Genomic DNA, 16,070 nt, shown 5'->3' on the forward strand with positions numbered 1-16,070 from the left:
TGATGAATCCTCATGTCTGAAGCTTACCTAGAAGCTTTGTAGTGGTGAGTAGAAATGGTCGGTCAAGTCATATGTTCACACACATCTGTTACACATACAAGCCTGGATCAGTTAAGAGGGAAAGGTTATTAAGGATTGACTATCTAAAAAGATGGAATGTACCTAATCCCCCGTCGAATCCGCAGTACGATTGACGCTCTTCCAAAGGAATGGCACCTAGACTGTCCGTCGGGACTTTTACTTTTTTGCGCACCAATATCCAAAGATGGACATTATGCGTATCCAAGCCCGTTCACACACAAGCTTAGTAGTTGTATCGGCCCTTGCTGCAAGAGTGGCAGTCGCCGTTCTTGTCGCAAAGCTCGACAAAGATGCCGATGTAGTAGTCGCCACGGCACTGGTACTTGTCCTTGATGGCAAACGAAAACTCGTTGAGGCCCTTCTCCTCGACAGCCTGGTAAGGATAGCTCTTGTGGTGGCAGATGTTGTGACCGTCATACGAGTCGTGTCCGCCGTCACAGCCGACAAAGACGGCAGCCTTGGTGGCGGTGTACTCGTAGTTGTCCTTGAGATCGAGAGAGACGATGATCTCGTTGTGATGCTCCTTCTTGACGAGCTCGATGTAGTACTTGCCGTACTTGTGGTGCCTGTCGTGCTTGTCGTAGTCGTGACCGCCAATCAGCTTGCCAGAGACGGACGACTTGAGGTCCTCATACTGGTAGCGGAGGTAGTGACCATCGTGCTTGTGGCAAGTGTTGGGATGCGAGTTGTAGGAGAGCTTCCTCAGGGGGTGGGCGTAGCGGCCGTCAATAGCGTAAGCCTTCTTGACCTTGCCCTCGCAGTCGCGCTGGTAGCCGTTGTAGAACTTGACGCTTCGCTTGGGGTGATTATGAGTGTGGTGGGATTGCGACTTGTGGCCGTGGGTTCCATCCAGGTTCTCAACAATCTTGGCAGCAGCCTTCTCGACAGCCTTCTCAACAGTCTTCTCGACCTTGGCATCGCTGTAGACAGAGCTGGAGCTAGGCTCACGCTTGTCGATCTTGACATGCTTGATCTTCTTGTTGCGGTGGCTGGTTCCAGTGGCGACATCATTGAGGTCGACAATGGGATCGGCAGCCTGGGCAGAGGCGGCAGTCAGGGCAGCCTTGACCTTCTTGGGGTCACTGAAGATATCAACGACGGCCTTCCTGATGCTGTTACCGACAGCAGCCTCAGCCTTCTCAACGTACTTGTCAACCCTGGCATCGCTGGGGTCATCAAGCTCATCAACAGCCTTCCTGATGGTCTGACCAACGGCCTCCTCAGCCCTCTGGACATACCTGTCAAGCTTGGGGTCGTTGACGCTGGTGACACCGGCGAGCTCGTTGGCGTTGGCCTTGAGAGCGTTGCGAAGAGTGTTGCGCTTGCTGTGGTGATCATAGTGATGACCGTGATGACCATGCTCGTGATGACCGTGATGCTCGTGGTGACCATAATGATGAGCGTGGTGGTTATGGTGCTTGTGATGATCGTGATGACCGTAGTGACCGTGATGATAACCGTGGTGGCCGTGATGCTCGTGATGCTTACCGTGGTGATCGTGATGACCGTGATGGTGGTTAGCAAGATCAGCGAGGTGAGCATGTTCGATGTGGTGGCCGTGGTGCTTATGGTCATGGTGGTCGTAATGCTTGTTGTGGTGCTTGTTGTGGTGAGCGTGATGGCCGTGATGCTTTTGGTGATCATGGTGGCCATGGTGGTGCTTGTGCTCTCCCCGGAAAAGCTTCAGCAACCTGCTGGCAGCGTTGTCAAGGTCCTCGATCTTGGTGGTGTCGTGGTGGTGGTGGCCGTGGTGCTTATTGTGGTGATGCTTGCCATGGTGCTCGTGGTGCTTGCCGTGTTCATGATGCTTACCGTAATGCTCGTAGTGCTTGCCGTGATGCTCGTGGTGCTTTCCATGATGATCGTGGTGCTTACCGTGATGAGCATGGTGGACGTGGCCGTGATGCTTGTTGTCACCCTTGAAGAGCTTATCTAGGGTCACCTTGCTAGCAGTAGCCTTGATGTTCTCAACACGCTCGTTATACACGACATCGTAGTGGGGCTTCTTGTGGTGATGCGAGACATCAGATCGCTTGTAACCGTGGTGGCCGTGGTGATAGAAGTGATCGCCATGATGATGATGACCAAAGTGGTGGCCGTGATGGCCGTGATGATGGCCGTGGTGATGTCCGTGGTGATGTCCGTGATGATGACCATGGTGGTGGCCGTGATGATGACCGTGGTGGTGACCGTGGTGGTGACCGTGGTGATGATACTCAGAGTGAGTATGGCGGTGCCTGTGATGGTGGTCATGATCATGCTCGTGATGGTGGCCGTGATGATGGCCGTGGCGGTGGTTATGGTGGTTGTGATGCCTGTGATGCTCCTCGTGATGATGGCCGTGGTGGTGTCCATGGCGGTGCCTATGGAGCTCATCGTGGTGATGACCGTGATGATGTCCGTGGCCGTGCCTGTGGTGCTCGTTGTGGTGGTGGCCGTGGTGATGTCCGTGACGATGGCCGTGGAGCTCATTGTGAAGATGGCCGTGACGGTGCCCGTGACCGTGGCGGTGCCCGTGGAGCTCGTGATGGCGATGCCTATGGTGCTCATCGTGGTTATGATGTCCGTGGTGCTTGTGCTTGTGACCATTCTCCAGGCCGCGAGCATGATGGGAGTGACCATGATGATGGCCGTGATGGTGGTCGTGATGACCCAGGTGATGATGACCGTGGTGGTGGCCATGATGATGGCCGTGATGATGCTCATGACCGTGGTTATGTCCGTGAAGGTGGCCGTGGTGATGCTCGTGACCGTGGTGGTGACCATGATGATGGCCATGGTGATGTCCATGGTGATGTCCATGGTGATGACCGTGGTGATGACCGTGGTGGTGGCCGTGGTGGTGGCCGTGACGATGGCCGTGCAGATGGCTGTTGTGATGCTCGTGACCGTGGTGATGACCATGATGATGACCGTGATGATGGCCGTGGTGGTGGCCATGATGATGCCCATCAAAGAAGTGGTTGAGATCTCCAGAGTGGTGCCCATCATCGTGGTGTCCGTGGTGGTGGCCAAAGTGATGTCCGTGATGATGACCATCGTGATGACCAAAATGGTGACCGTGGTGATGGCCAAAGTGGTGGCCATGATGCCCGTGGTGATGTCCATCATGATGTCCGTGATGGTGGCCGTGATGGTGACCATCAAAGAAGTTCTTCAGACCATAGTTATGAGAAAAGCCGGCATCACGCTGGTGAAGGCCTCCATGGTGGTGGTGACCGTGGTGGTAACCCTCGTGGTGATGACCATGCTTGTTATCATGATGATGGCCGTGATGATGTCCATGCTTGTGACCATGGTGGTGTCCATGCTCGTGGCCATGGTGGTGGCCGTGATGATGCTTGTTGTGATGCTCATGACCATGCTTATGGCCGTGATGATGGCCATGGTGATGGCCATGATGATGACCGTGATCGTGACCATGCTTGTGACCGTGGTGATGACCATGATCGTGACCGTGATGGTGGCCGTGATGCTCCTTGTGATAATGACCATGCTTGTGGCCGTGGTGATGGCCGTGATGATGTCCGTGATGATGACCATGGTGGTGGCCGTGGTGCTCCTTATGATCGTGAACATGACCATGGTGATGACCGTGGTGATGACCGTGGCCGTGCTTATGGCCGTGAGAATGGCGGTGGCCATGATCATGATGGTGCTTGTGGTGGTGCTCATGATGATGCTCGGCATGGTGGATCTCCTTGTGCTTGTGGCCGTGATGATGGCCGTGACCATGCTTGTGATCATGATGCTCCTTGTGATGGTGGTGCTCCTCATGATGGTGCTTATGTCCATGGTGCTCCTTGTGATCGTGGCCGTGCTTATGGTCGTGATGCTCCTTGTGGTGATGGTGCTCCTTGTGATCATGGTGCTCCTTGTGATGGTGGCCGTGGTGGTGGCCATGGTGCCTGAAAAGATGGTTAGCATCCACTGCTTGTAAGAGTTGAACCGTCTGCGTACCCATCGTGGTGGCCGTCATGGTACTTATGCTCATAGTGCTTATGCTCGGAGCCCTCATCGCGGCGGCTGGCAGCGTTGATCAGCTCGATCTTGGGATCGTGCTTGTGGCTTGTTGATGTTAGCAGTGAATGACAACAGAAAGCGGGTAGACATACTGCTTGCACTTGGCACAGGTGTAGCTGAGAGCAAAGTACCTTTCGCTGTTGGTGGACTCGCGGTTGTAAAGCTCATATCGCTTATCGCCGTGAACAATCGTAGCCTTGATCTTGATGTAGAATCGCCAGCCACCCTCACCCTTGAGGGGGCACATCTTGTCGTAGGAACCACCATCGGTCAGAGAGAAGTACGGGATATGGCACTTGACCTCCTTGTAGTTGTTCTTGGCCTTGCAGTGGTCGCTGTCCTTGTTGTACTTGGTCGAGTGAGCATGCGGGGGGCGGGCTCGCTCGACGTAGATGCTGACGTCTTCGTACTTGTAGTGATCGATGCCCTCAAAGTTGAAGACTAATCCATCGTCCTGGAAGTCGAAGTAGACCTTGCCCGTCGCCTCGTGAGGGGCGCAGTCGTGTCCGTCAGCACAGAGACCCCAGTGGTCACTGGGTTTGAAATCGTTCTGCGGTAAGACAAAGGTCGCTGGGTCGGGAACCCAATTACCCTTGCCAGCCTTTCCACATCCGTCGAGATACCGGTGGCCTCCCTTGGAGTGATCAGCTTTGAAGTAGGCAAGGGATTCGTGGGCTACGACCCCGAGGCCCTGAAGGGCACAAAAGAGGGACGTTCTCATCTTCATCCTGAGAAGAAGAGAGAGGAACGAATGAATAGTGAACTTGATCTGTTTGGGATGATTGATTCCTAGAGAACACCTTGGCCTTTTTAAACCCAAGAGGTCCAAAATCACAAGGTTACTCGTGAGCATGAAATCGGGACGGCCTTGTGCAAGAGGGGCCTGGCTGTGAGGATTTGCGCCATGGCGGCGATGGTGAGCTTGCGGGCTCGGCCGATGAGGAGTTGTGGAGAGATACTATGCAGTGGCTCAACGAGCTCCTTGAATGATGAGTAGACATGAACTCTAATGTCGAGAAAGGGGGGATATTGAGATGCAGGGAACGAAATGGTGGCGTGCGACAATGAATAGTTGACACGAGTTGGCACGTGAAGTAGAAGAGTAGAGACTGCCAAAAGCCAGTCTTGCATCTGTGAGGAAATGGAACGCGAGAAAATATGGCCTCCAGCGAGGGAAGGGGACAAGACAGAGAAGTGTGAGGTTGTCGATACTCAATTGATGCCATGCTGCCTGTGAAGTCCACATACTGCATGCAAACAATCAGGACAGATAGTTTGATGCAGTCTTCACATGGAGGCTTCCGAGAGAGCACAGCAAAATCGTTGCTTTAGCTGGGGTGCATATTGGTTGACATTTACTCGCATTATGCCCTAAGCCGCGAGGGATTCTGCTTGGGTAGCGACGAACAAGCTTCTCGTAGTTGAATTGAGTTTTGACGAGGATTGATTCCACAAGGGTCTTCCAGGTAATCGGGACAAGCCCGAAGGCATGTGAAGCAGTGGTGGCTGAAGATCAGGGGCAGCGTCTCCAGGTGACGGTAACGCTTGTTGGCCGTCTCGACGAGCAAGTTTTCGACCTTGAGCATATGAATACTTCTGCACGACATCGTGGCGAGGTTTAGATGATCCGATGGCAATAAAGGAGGCTGAAATGGTTGGTTCGGTCTGCCCGAGGACACTCGTCCTCCAAATGCATCGTGATAAATTCGCAATATATTGAACAATCAGCGCGTAAGAGACCAATAAGTGACGATGAGAAGCATAGCAAGGAGCGAAGCCACCTCTGTTCGGTTACGCTCGGTAGAACCCAATTGATGCTCGCGCAGCTCAGGTCAGAGGAAATGGGGTTAGTATCGAGATGACCGACTGGGGGTACGCGGCGCGACGACGGATCAAGGCTTGCATCTTGTGGAGGCTGTTCCTGTGATTTTGCATGTAGGCGAGAGAGATGGCAAAAGCCCGAAGGTTAGATGGCCAAAGGTAATGCAAGTTGTTGAAGCTCGCGATCGGAGGTGGTGTTGATGGAGGTGAGAAGAAGGAGGTGCTGTTGGAGGAAGTGAATGTGGGGTTGGCGCGCCAGAGATGCCTTAGGTAAGGGACATGGGCATCTCCCGTACGCTCACATCCACCAACCTAGGTAGGCCAGATGCCTTGGTCTCAGGAGCCAGAGACAGCTCGCCAGCGGTCTCGGGCCTACGGTCCTCTCCGGCCTCATCTCCAGATCCAGACTCCTCTCCAGACTCCTCTCCAGGCCGCCCAGCCCCGAGCCCGTCCGCAGACACCTGAGCAATCCGGTTGGTAGAGTTTAGGTAAACAAGATGGAGAAAATTGCATCATGAAAAACGAAAGCAATCAAATGGGATTACATGTGAAATCTCGGTCTTTGTATTGGAGGCTTGGCGGGGTTGTGAAGGGCTGGGGTACCTTCTTTGTGTCCTCGGCTTGTTTCATAGACTGAGCAAACTATTGGCAAACTCTCCGCAAACTACGAGGCGAGGGAAACACTAAGCTATTGTTGAACAAATAACAACTTCACTTTTATGCCCCAGAAACAGGGGTTCTTATTGATGTTCGTCTTTGGATATTTTATATTGCTCGTGCTCCTCGCTTTTGTGACAGGAGGAACAGGCAGTCGGGCAGTGCCCGCAGTCGGCAGAGCTGACGCGAGCTCGGCCGTCAGTGTATACAGCTTTTGGTCAAAATCTAGACATCCAGAGTCAACATGCGTCTGACAGCTGTCGGCAGCTGCCAGCACTGATCGTAGTTTGCTTACCTTGATGACTCCGTTCGTGATTCACCCTCGCCATTCCAAAACAATCTTCGCAAGTCACCTCGAACTTCCACTTCAACCTTCCTTTCGCATACGCACACAAAGCTTTTGCAGGCTGTATCGTATCAGATTTCGTGTCCTCATTCACACTCTCTTTGACTTGCTCTATATTAGCACTTGCAGTAGCAGCAGCAGAAAGCGACATGAAGGTGGCAGTCGTCGGCGGTGGTCCTGCTGGCCTGGCGACCCTCCGGTTTCTCGCACATGCCCACGATTACTTTCCCATCCCGCCTATCGAAGTTCGCCTTTTCGAAGGGGAGAAAGATATCGGAGGCACATTTTCCTATCGCGTATACGAAGATGCCGAGGTCAGTTCCCTTGGCGCTGCGAAGTCACTTCATCTCTAACCGTGGTTGCTTTAGCTGGTGTCTTCCAAGTATCTGACAGCCTTTTCAGACTTTCGTCTCCCAGAGGATGCCCCTGACTTCGTCACTCCCGCAATTTATGTCAGATATCTCAAAGCCTACGCCACTGCCTTTGAGCTTTGGCCCATGATCGAGCTGCACACCCAGGTTGATCAAATCCGCCGTGGACCAAACGGGGTCGGTCACATCGTAAGCCTGCATTGCAAGGATACGGGGAAGCTCACTCACTGGGCATGCGATGCCGTTGCCGTGTGCACTGGAATCAACGTCAACCCCGTGATCCCTGAGATCAAGGGAGTTGAACGGGTGCCCTCCGTCCTCCACTCCTCTCAGCTCAAGACCCGAGCTCAGTTTGGTGAGGATGTGTATATTATGGGTGCTGGCGAAACTGGCATGGACCTGGCGTACCTTGCCATCACGTCCAAGGCCAAGTCTGTCACTCTCTGTCACAGGGACGGGTTCTTCTGTGCCCCCAAGGCAAGTTCTCGCCTGACTGTTGTCTTCAAGAACCAGCACTAACAAGAGATGCAGATCATCCCGATCCCCCAAGTCATGGGTCGTTTAAAGGCGGATCCTAATGGTCGCCCGAACAAGCCTGTTGACGCATCCGTGGCCAGCCTCTTCGATACGGCCTATGTCCACCCGAAGCTGCAGAAGAGCCAAGTTCTATGGGCCTACTATGACCGATGGATCAAGAGAATGCACTGGCTCATCTCGGGGACCGAAGAGGGCCCTGACCAGTGGGTCGGTCAGATGAGTGCCTCTCGAAAGTATATAGACTCCAGTAAGTCGACTGAAACCTCTCATGGCGATGTGCTAACAATTTAGTTCTTCTTTGCAAGTCTGATAAGGCACTCCCATACATGAACGTCGGAAAGCGATCTGATTCTTGGGTCAACCGCTTGCGTTCCCGGATCATAAACGTGCCAATCCGCGAGAATGATGGGAAGAAGATTGATGTTGTGACCTGGCCTAAGTGCATCAATGAGGATGGTCTCATGGTATTCGACAAGAAGCTCCCAACGGACTCGGTTCTTCCGGATCATCAACTCAAGCCAGATGTGATGGTATTCGCCACGGGGTACACTCGGGAGTTTCCATTTCTGAGCAGCGATTACCCGTGCGTCGCTCAAACCAATGTCCGAGGCATCTACAAGGACGGAGATGTGACACTGGGGTTCATCGGTTTTGTTCGCCCAGCGATTGGTGAGTAACAAAGTTCCACAGATCAAGCCTTGACTAACATTATACAGGGGCAATTCCTCCATTGGCGGAACTCCAAGCGCAGTTCTGGGTTCTTCGACTGCTTCAAGACCAGTTCCCTAAGGAGGTTCCCCGTCGGATTAGTCCCAATGCTCTCCCTACCTACGACCTGGACTACCAAATTCACCCTCGCGGTGGTTACAGCTTCTACGAGACGAAGCGGGCTGTTGACCACGAGAGCTACGCCTACCAGCTTGCTCTCGACATGGGCGCTGCACCCACTGCCACCCACGTTTTCAAGAAGGGCTGGAAGATTTTCTTCACTTGGGCCATGGGGTCCAACTTCAATACCAAGTTCCGTTTGGTAGGCCCATGGAAGTGGGAGCGAGGCGCTGAAGAGATCATGCGGAACGAGCTCTTCAACGTTGTCAAGCGTTCCGGCGGTTACGTCTGTAAGCGGCTACTCAAATGATGTCTGTTCAAACCCCAGACTAACCTGCGATAGATTTGACAACTTACACTCTCGTACCCATGTTCATATTTGGATCCTTGAGCATGATGTTGTATGCTTGGTTTGGCCTATGCGACCTCGTTTCCGGTTTCGGACGCCGATGCAACAAGAAGCCTTCCGCCGGGACTTCGGGGGAGGGTTCGGCTTGAACAATTCATGCTATCTTCACAAATTTGTTCGATTCAAGCGAATCTATGATGGGATCAGACCGGGTCGGCCTTGATCGAGCGACAGGCTAACCTCCCTGAGGCGATGGAATGACCAGTTGAAAGATGATGCTGGTTTGGCATGGGTGAGGTGTGACAGCCTGGAGGGATCAAAAAGACGATACTGCTGTGTAATTATATGTATAGTGTATATCAATGTACGACCATGTATCATAGAACCCTGGGGTTTATCGCGTGAAGAGTGTTCGTTCCATCTCGAAGTGGGTCCAGGCACCCTGCCTCGGTGAGGGCCGGCGAGTGGGGGCCGTGGCGGGGCTCACCACGGTGAGCTCGGTGAACCTCAAGCCTTAGTTTTTTCCAAAGGCTGGGGATGCCAAACCATTCCTCTCGCCCTCACAAAGTGCAAAATGTCTGATGAGACGGTCCAGCCCAATCAATGGGTCGCCTTGAGGCTTCCCAATGAGACCTTTCGCATCTTGGAAGTTGTGCCCAACACGTAAGCAAACATCCACTCTTGCGCTCTGCGACTGACTGACCTCTTTTGCGACAGAACCATCTCGCTGGGCAAGTATGGCTCATTCCCCTCGAACCTCGTCATCGGTCGACCGTTCCACCTCACGTACGAGGTCCAGGACAAGCGAGAAGGCGAAAACTTTGCGCGCCTGCGTGTCGTCCCCGCTCGGGAGCTCAACGCCGACCACATGGCCGACACCAGCGCGGAAGCAACAGAGGGCGAGGACGTGATCGCCCCCGCCGACGGGGAGGAGCTGACGCTCGTCGACGAGAGTGGCAAGGTCTTGGTGCGATCGAACCGAGAAATCATTGACGACTCGGCGCGGCAGACGCTTACGGCCGAAGAGATTGAGGAGCTCAAGCGCAAGGGTGCTTCGGCGGGCAAGGAGCTGATCGCGAAGCTGCTCCTCTCGCATACTGCCATCGACCAGAAGACGGCGTACTCGCTCGCCAAGTACAAGCTCCTCAAGACGAAAAAGTACATCCGGCGGTTCACAGTCCTCCCCCTGGACGTTCCCATGCTTGCGCAGTGGCTGCTCGAGGACCGCGATCCGTCAAAGATCTTTGAGATGAGACCGGAGATGATGGCGCTGGTGGGATGCTGGGCCGACGTTCACTTCGGTGGTGTGTCTTCTGAGGATGCTACTGGGAATCAGGGTGGGAGATGGTTAGTCGTTGATGACACTGGTGGTCTGCTGGTCGCTTCAATGGCTGAGAGGATGGGTATACTTCACCAAAAGCCCGAGGAGGAGAAGACGGAAGAATTACCGATACATACCAGCGATCCTTCAGCTCCAGATACCGCAGAAGCCAGCACCGATGCGACAGAAGCGCAGCCAGACCAGCCTCAAGCAACATCAGAAGCTACCGAAGCTCCGTCGTCGCCCAAGGTGCATAAGAAGCGACACCCTCGACGAAGCGACTTCGATGTCCCCTATGTAAACACAAATACCCTCACCCTCATCCACGGCCAAACCCAGCCCAACCTCTCTCTCCTCCGGTACTTCAACTACGACGCCACCAACCCCAACCCGACCTACCCTTACCACCCCCTTGCTACCAACCTCATGCCCATCTCCTGGTTACAGCTCCTAGCCCCTGAAGATGACGATGCCTACAACAACCGCCCCCCTGAGGCTACACCCGAGGAGATGTCCTCATGGAAGACGAATCGCCGAGGTAACTACCACCGCAAGCGACGGAGGTGGGCGCGTATCCGCCACGTAGTGGACGCAACACGCGCCGGTGGCTTCTCCGGTCTCGCAGTCGCGAGCACCATGGATCCTATCTCGATCGTCCGTAACGCTGTGCCCCTACTGGCAGGCGGCGCTCCCATCGCCATTTACTCCCCCACAGTAGAGCCCCTAACGCAGCTTGCCGATTGCTTCAGCGTGGCCCGCCGTGCGGCATGGGTATCAACGCCACCACCCGAGATCGAAGGCAAGACAGCCTCTGAGCTCGAGCGCTGGGAGGGCACACCCGAGTTTCCCCTAAACCCGACGTTGCTCCTGGGTGTGACGGTCCAGAGCAGCAGGGCGCGGAGGTGGCAGGTCCTCCCCGGACGCACGCACCCGTTCATGATGGGACGAGGCGGAGCGGACGGGTTCCTGCTTACGGCGTGGAGGGCGGTGCCGGTGGAGGGCAAGATTGAGGCCAGGGGCAAGTTTAAGCGGAGAAAGATGGAGGCGTCTTGATTGGGAAAAGGAGTTTTGCACAAGCAGGATTGCAAGGTACCTTGTTAGGAATAAAATCACAATGAGCATGGCTTCAAACTTGTTGGCCTTTGGGATCAATATTTGTGAATAGACATATTTGTCTCTCCATGAACAGCATTTGCCTGTGTTTGTGCTTGCCAGAAGTCAAGCTGGGCTGGACACAAACATATCTTGAACCCCTATAAATACTCCCATCTCCTCCCATCTTTCCAGCAAGTCCTTGACATCCAAACCCTCTTTCTCCGTTCTATATTCAAGGCATATATATAACGCGTCTCGATTGATCGAGTTCCGAATTGATGCAACCCTCAGCCACTGTTCTGTTGTGTCAGCTCTTGTGATACCATCGCCTTCTTGCAGGTTTAGGGGAGTGGCGTCACACTTCACTGTCTTGGTGAGCTGGTGGTAGCCTCCATGAGGTAAGCATGACTCGTTCTGCTGATGATTGGCCTGGCTTTAAAAAAAGGTAACTGACATCAACCAGGTTGGCTGCTGGTATATAGCACCAAGTCGACAAACGTGTTTGGGAACGGCCCTCCATTGCCGCCAAGAATGGATTGGTGACAGGCCCTCTAGGAAGAGCTGCCTAAGTCCGGACAGATGTTTGGACTAGACTGGCTGATGGATGAGATGAAAGATCATCTTCTTCTGAATGGATTCCCCCGTTCACCCTTCCTATTAGTCCGAAGAATGTAGGACAAACAGCAGACTGGCACAAACGTCCTTCTGTTCCTTGGGGAGTAGATACATCGAACTTATATACACATGACGCCAAGCCAAAGACAACATGGGCATCGACAAAGAAGTGTTTTTCTACAACATCGCAGGAGCCTTTGAATCGGTCTTCCGCGCCGAAGCACTGCCGGCGGTGGCAAAGGAGGGTCCGGCCGAGGACTTTCGCTGCTGGGCCAGACGACATATACGACCGCTTGCCGAGAGGTACTCCGGACCAGGCCCGATCTTGGAGGTATCGATGAGGTCTTGATCAATGATCACCCTCATCAGATTCCAGACTACAGTCTTGGCGGCAAGCTTTGCTCCCAGCCAAGATGGCAGCAGAGTCTCATCTCAGTCCACTATACATGGATCATCCCTTGGGGACTATATATCAGGATGATGTTTCCAAATAGCATAGAACACTGCGACGTCAAGTCAATCCACTTAGGATCCAACACTTGACCAAGCCGATGCCTCCCGCTCGCGTCTTTTGTCTCACCGACCTCGGTCCGTATGGCCCCTATGTGGTCTCGAAGACCAGCGCTCCCAATGACCAAGAGCACTGGACTTAAGCCCTCTTGGACAGAAACATATATATACACAAGCGCTCAATCTTTTCCTTTGTGACCCGGTGGGTACGCCTGGGAGTCGCTCGTGTGAGAGTACCTCAGACTGAGTCGCTTTCGCCGCTCCCGGCCACGAGCTCGCACCTCCGAAGAGCGAAAGCTGTCATCTCGGTCCCTTGCACACACTTCATCACTTAGTGACTATTCACAAAGCACAGAACACTGCTGCTTCAAGTCGCTTCTACTGGGGGTACAACACTCGACGAGGCAACTGCTCTCACTCTTCGTCTTTTCCTCTCGGTCCGCATGGCTCCCATGTGGGCTCGAGGACCAACAATTCGAATGATGAGGAGTATGATGACTTTTTCATTTCTCCACCGGACAATATATATATGCAAGGGTTGCAGACTCCCAATTCATGCAATCCTGGGAGTGTGTCTCGGCGTAACGGTCAACTTTCACTGCTCCCGTTTGCGAGCTGGCACCTTCAGAGAGCAATATGTATCATCTCAGCCCATTGTACGTGGATCATTGATATATACCAACAACGAGGTGGAACACCGCTATTCTTGCACATACATGAGCAAGCCCCCGAGATTCACCCAGACAGGATCATCCAAGCGAGTGTACATGCTTCCCTTCCACCCGACTCGCCTATTTCATTCGGCCCTTCAAGAGTTGAAAAGCACAACATTGCCAACTCACATATCGCTCTTCTTCAAACGAGGGGTAGATATATAGATCCAGCGCCGCCCCTCGACGGACGCGGCAAGAAGGCATTCCAAACTGAGGGAGACGAGGTGTTAGACGGGAGGAAAGAGCAGCCCTCGAAGCCTTGCTGGAAATGTCATCTTCAACATATTGGTGGCGAGAGCGCAAAAGACGCTCAAGATGCCCGATACGACGACCGCTGATTGTATGGGGCGTTTCCTGGGCCGTAGGGGAAAAGCCATGGAGAGCAATCTATCGCGCAAAGGGAGTTCGTTGACGAACCATAGGCAGAATCACCTGGTGACAGATTGCGATACTAGAGCATAGACGACGACCTGGTCGTAGTTTCGTCCTTTTCCTCTTTCGTGTCTATCGAGGAAACGCTCACAACAGACCTAGACACACAGGTGGCCCAAAAAGGATACAACGAGCGGACGGATGTGGATGGATGGATTGCGATCAGGTAGAACGATACTTACACAGAGCAACTAAGATTGAGTCACTGGCTCAGCGGCGTCGGGCCATGTTCGATTAAAGGTGTCTATTGTATCTAGAAACACTTGAGCAGGTTTACCAGACACTTTGTAAGCCAGCTAGCTATATTTACAAGATACTCACCTCTTCTGCACACTTATACATAGGAGAGAAGGGGAGATTGTTGAGGAACGTTCCAAAGCCATTCATAGACATTCAAGTTGTGGCTTATCAAGTTCATCATCGGCTTCACAGTGCAAAGATCTCGAGACAGAAAAGTCAGATGAAGAGTCCAAAAACTCCCAGTCTATGATTGAAGCGTAAAAAAAGGACTATTATACAACCCTTCGGCAGGGTACCACCCGTCTACCCACTCTATGCTCGAGGTATCATAAGCACACATGAGACGAAAAACGAGTAACCCCCCTTTTTCCAAAGGATTCACTTTTTGTTTCCCTTCCCCTGACCGTCCCTCCTTGGACGAGGAGCCTGCTGACCGCAAGCCTTGTGCAGCCCCCTTACTTCCATTGATAAGGTATCCATGTAAAAGAAACAGCAGCGAGCGTTTCAAAGCAGGCCCAGCTCTTGGGCACTACTCAGGCCACGGTTCCCAGACAGCTCGTACACTTTCCCTCGCTTCCTCTTTTCATTTCGACATCGCGGATCGTTTAAGCAGCGATCTCGACACCACCGACGGCACCGAGGGCCTAGTTGAGTTGTTAGTTGATATATCAGACTTCTGAGGACTGGGATTTACATACCTTCTTCAGGTCACCGTAGATGGCGAACTGACCGGCGGTGAGAGTACCGACCATGAAGAGACGAGCACCGATACCGGTGTAAGAGCCACGGAGACCGAGCTCCTTGCCGATCTTGATGAGACGAGAGGTAGTGCCCTCACCGGGGAGACCCTTGGTCTTGTTGATCTTGGAGAGCATGGTGTCGGCGGGCTGAGAGACAATGGCGGCGGCGAAACCGGCGGTCAGACCAGAGCCCAGGTTGACAACGGTCTGCATGCCGTCGGACATGTCCTTCTTGGGGAACTGGCGGTAGACAGCCTCGGCAACCTTCTCGTAGACGACGAACTTGGCCATGGTGTAAGGGATCCTGGTGTTGTGAGTATATTGCCAAGAAAGGCCCATGATAACTGAGGTACTTACTGCTTGAAGAGGATAGGACCGAAACCAGCGTAGAAAGCACCGATACCCTCGTTCTTGAGCATCTTGCCGAAACCAGAGATGAGACCGCTGGCGTAGGTAGGCTCAGAGACGAGACGGATACGGGTGGCCTCAAGGGGGCAGAGAGCAATATCGGCGAAGAACTCGGCGGTGGCGGAAGAGGCGAGGTAGACGGCAGTGCGGTTCCTGGAGGCAGTCTCGTAGCCGAGCTGGTCGATCCACTGCTGCTTGAAGAACTCGTAACCTCCGAACTTGAGGGCGCCCTGGAGGAAGTAACCGGCAAAGGTGGGGCCGGCACCGGTGAGGAGAGCGCCAGCACCCTCGTTCTGGACGACCTGGCGGAAGCCACCGATCAGACCGCGGTTGTAGGTGACGGGGTCGAGCTGGATACGAGTCTTGACGCTGTGAGGGAGTGTTAGCTTAGATGTTCAGTAGAACCTCGCTGCCATTGGGACTCGGAATTGCGACACGGCGGAGCGGCAGCCTCGGGCCAATTGAGGACCCCGGGATAACCGCTCGCAGCAGAGCAGCAAAAGGCGCAATTGACAGCGAGAGGCTCGCGGTAGAAACGTACACATCGACGGGAGTAAGACCACCGTGGGTGATGGAGCAGCAGGCAGCACCGGCGAGGGCGAATCGCGAGTAGAGGGCGAAGCCGGTGAGCTTCTTGGGCTCCTCAGCCTTGATGGTCTGGACGACGGCGTCGACCTTGGTCGAGCCGGTGGAAGCAGCGCCGGAAGCCATTGTGGAAGATGTTGTATGGGGATTCAGACAAACAAAGGACTGAGAGGAGATGGAAGAGCCCGAGCTGTTAGGACGGGGTTTGGTGAGGGAAGTAGGAAGCTTGAGGTGAGAAGGAGGAGGGAAAAAACTTGAGCCTTGAGATCTTTTTTTTGTTTTGGCTGGTCCCCCCCGGGGAAAAATAATGCCTCCTGCCCGCCGCCCGCTGCTTGGTCGGAAAGACTCGGATAATCGGCGCCGACCGCCGCACGGACCGGGCCAAGGGGAGAGAAGCC

General features: G+C 53.8%; 7 protein-coding genes across 7 annotated transcripts; 4 read left to right on the top strand and 3 right to left on the bottom strand.

Annotated features, from left to right (window-relative positions):
* Positions 1-304: 304 nt before the first annotated feature.
* MRS44_000210 (uncharacterized protein) lies at positions 305-1,968 on the bottom strand (the record flags this gene model as incomplete). The annotated part of the gene is made up of 2 exons (XM_065623940.1): positions 305-1,909; positions 1,957-1,968. The coding sequence occupies 2 exons, from the start codon at positions 1,966-1,968 to the stop codon at positions 305-307; spliced, it is 1,617 nt and encodes a 538-aa protein (XP_065479679.1).
* A 16-nt stretch (positions 1,969-1,984) lies between these two features.
* MRS44_000211 (uncharacterized protein) lies at positions 1,985-3,993 on the top strand (the record flags this gene model as incomplete). Its single annotated transcript, XM_065623941.1, has 3 exons — positions 1,985-1,993; positions 2,110-2,995; positions 3,050-3,993. 3 exons carry the CDS (start codon positions 1,985-1,987, stop codon positions 3,991-3,993), a joined length of 1,839 nt encoding a protein of 612 aa, XP_065479680.1.
* Positions 3,994-4,001: 8 nt separating this feature from the next.
* MRS44_000212 (uncharacterized protein) lies at positions 4,002-4,831 on the bottom strand (the record flags this gene model as incomplete). Its single annotated transcript, XM_065623942.1, has 2 exons — positions 4,002-4,149; positions 4,197-4,831. The coding sequence occupies 2 exons, from the start codon at positions 4,829-4,831 to the stop codon at positions 4,002-4,004; spliced, it is 783 nt and encodes a 260-aa protein (XP_065479681.1).
* Positions 4,832-7,077: 2,246 nt separating this feature from the next.
* On the top strand, positions 7,078-7,818 carry MRS44_000213 (uncharacterized protein; the record flags this gene model as incomplete). Its single annotated transcript, XM_065623943.1, has 2 exons — positions 7,078-7,242; positions 7,297-7,818. The coding sequence occupies 2 exons, from the start codon at positions 7,078-7,080 to the stop codon at positions 7,816-7,818; spliced, it is 687 nt and encodes a 228-aa protein (XP_065479682.1).
* Positions 7,819-7,851: 33 nt separating this feature from the next.
* On the top strand, positions 7,852-11,387 carry MRS44_000214 (uncharacterized protein; the record flags this gene model as incomplete). Its single annotated transcript, XM_065623944.1, has 6 exons — positions 7,852-8,083; positions 8,128-8,505; positions 8,553-8,954; positions 9,008-9,151; positions 9,532-9,676; positions 9,731-11,387. The coding sequence occupies 6 exons, from the start codon at positions 7,852-7,854 to the stop codon at positions 11,385-11,387; spliced, it is 2,958 nt and encodes a 985-aa protein (XP_065479683.1).
* Positions 11,388-12,195: 808 nt separating this feature from the next.
* Positions 12,196-13,605, top strand: MRS44_000215 (uncharacterized protein; the record flags this gene model as incomplete). The annotated part of the gene is made up of 3 exons (XM_065623945.1): positions 12,196-12,347; positions 12,910-13,043; positions 13,280-13,605. The coding sequence occupies 3 exons, from the start codon at positions 12,196-12,198 to the stop codon at positions 13,603-13,605; spliced, it is 612 nt and encodes a 203-aa protein (XP_065479684.1).
* A 939-nt stretch (positions 13,606-14,544) lies between these two features.
* On the bottom strand, positions 14,545-15,798 carry MRS44_000216 (uncharacterized protein; the record flags this gene model as incomplete). The annotated part of the gene is made up of 4 exons (XM_046276906.2): positions 14,545-14,583; positions 14,638-14,983; positions 15,037-15,456; positions 15,629-15,798. The coding sequence occupies 4 exons, from the start codon at positions 15,796-15,798 to the stop codon at positions 14,545-14,547; spliced, it is 975 nt and encodes a 324-aa protein (XP_046129662.1).
* Between the last annotated feature and the right edge of the window lie 272 nt (positions 15,799-16,070).

Source organism: Fusarium solani, assembly GCF_023522795.1.
Source record: "Fusarium solani strain SB1 chromosome Unknown bctg00000000, whole genome shotgun sequence".
Taxonomy (NCBI): Eukaryota; Fungi; Ascomycota; class Sordariomycetes; order Hypocreales; family Nectriaceae; genus Fusarium; species Fusarium solani.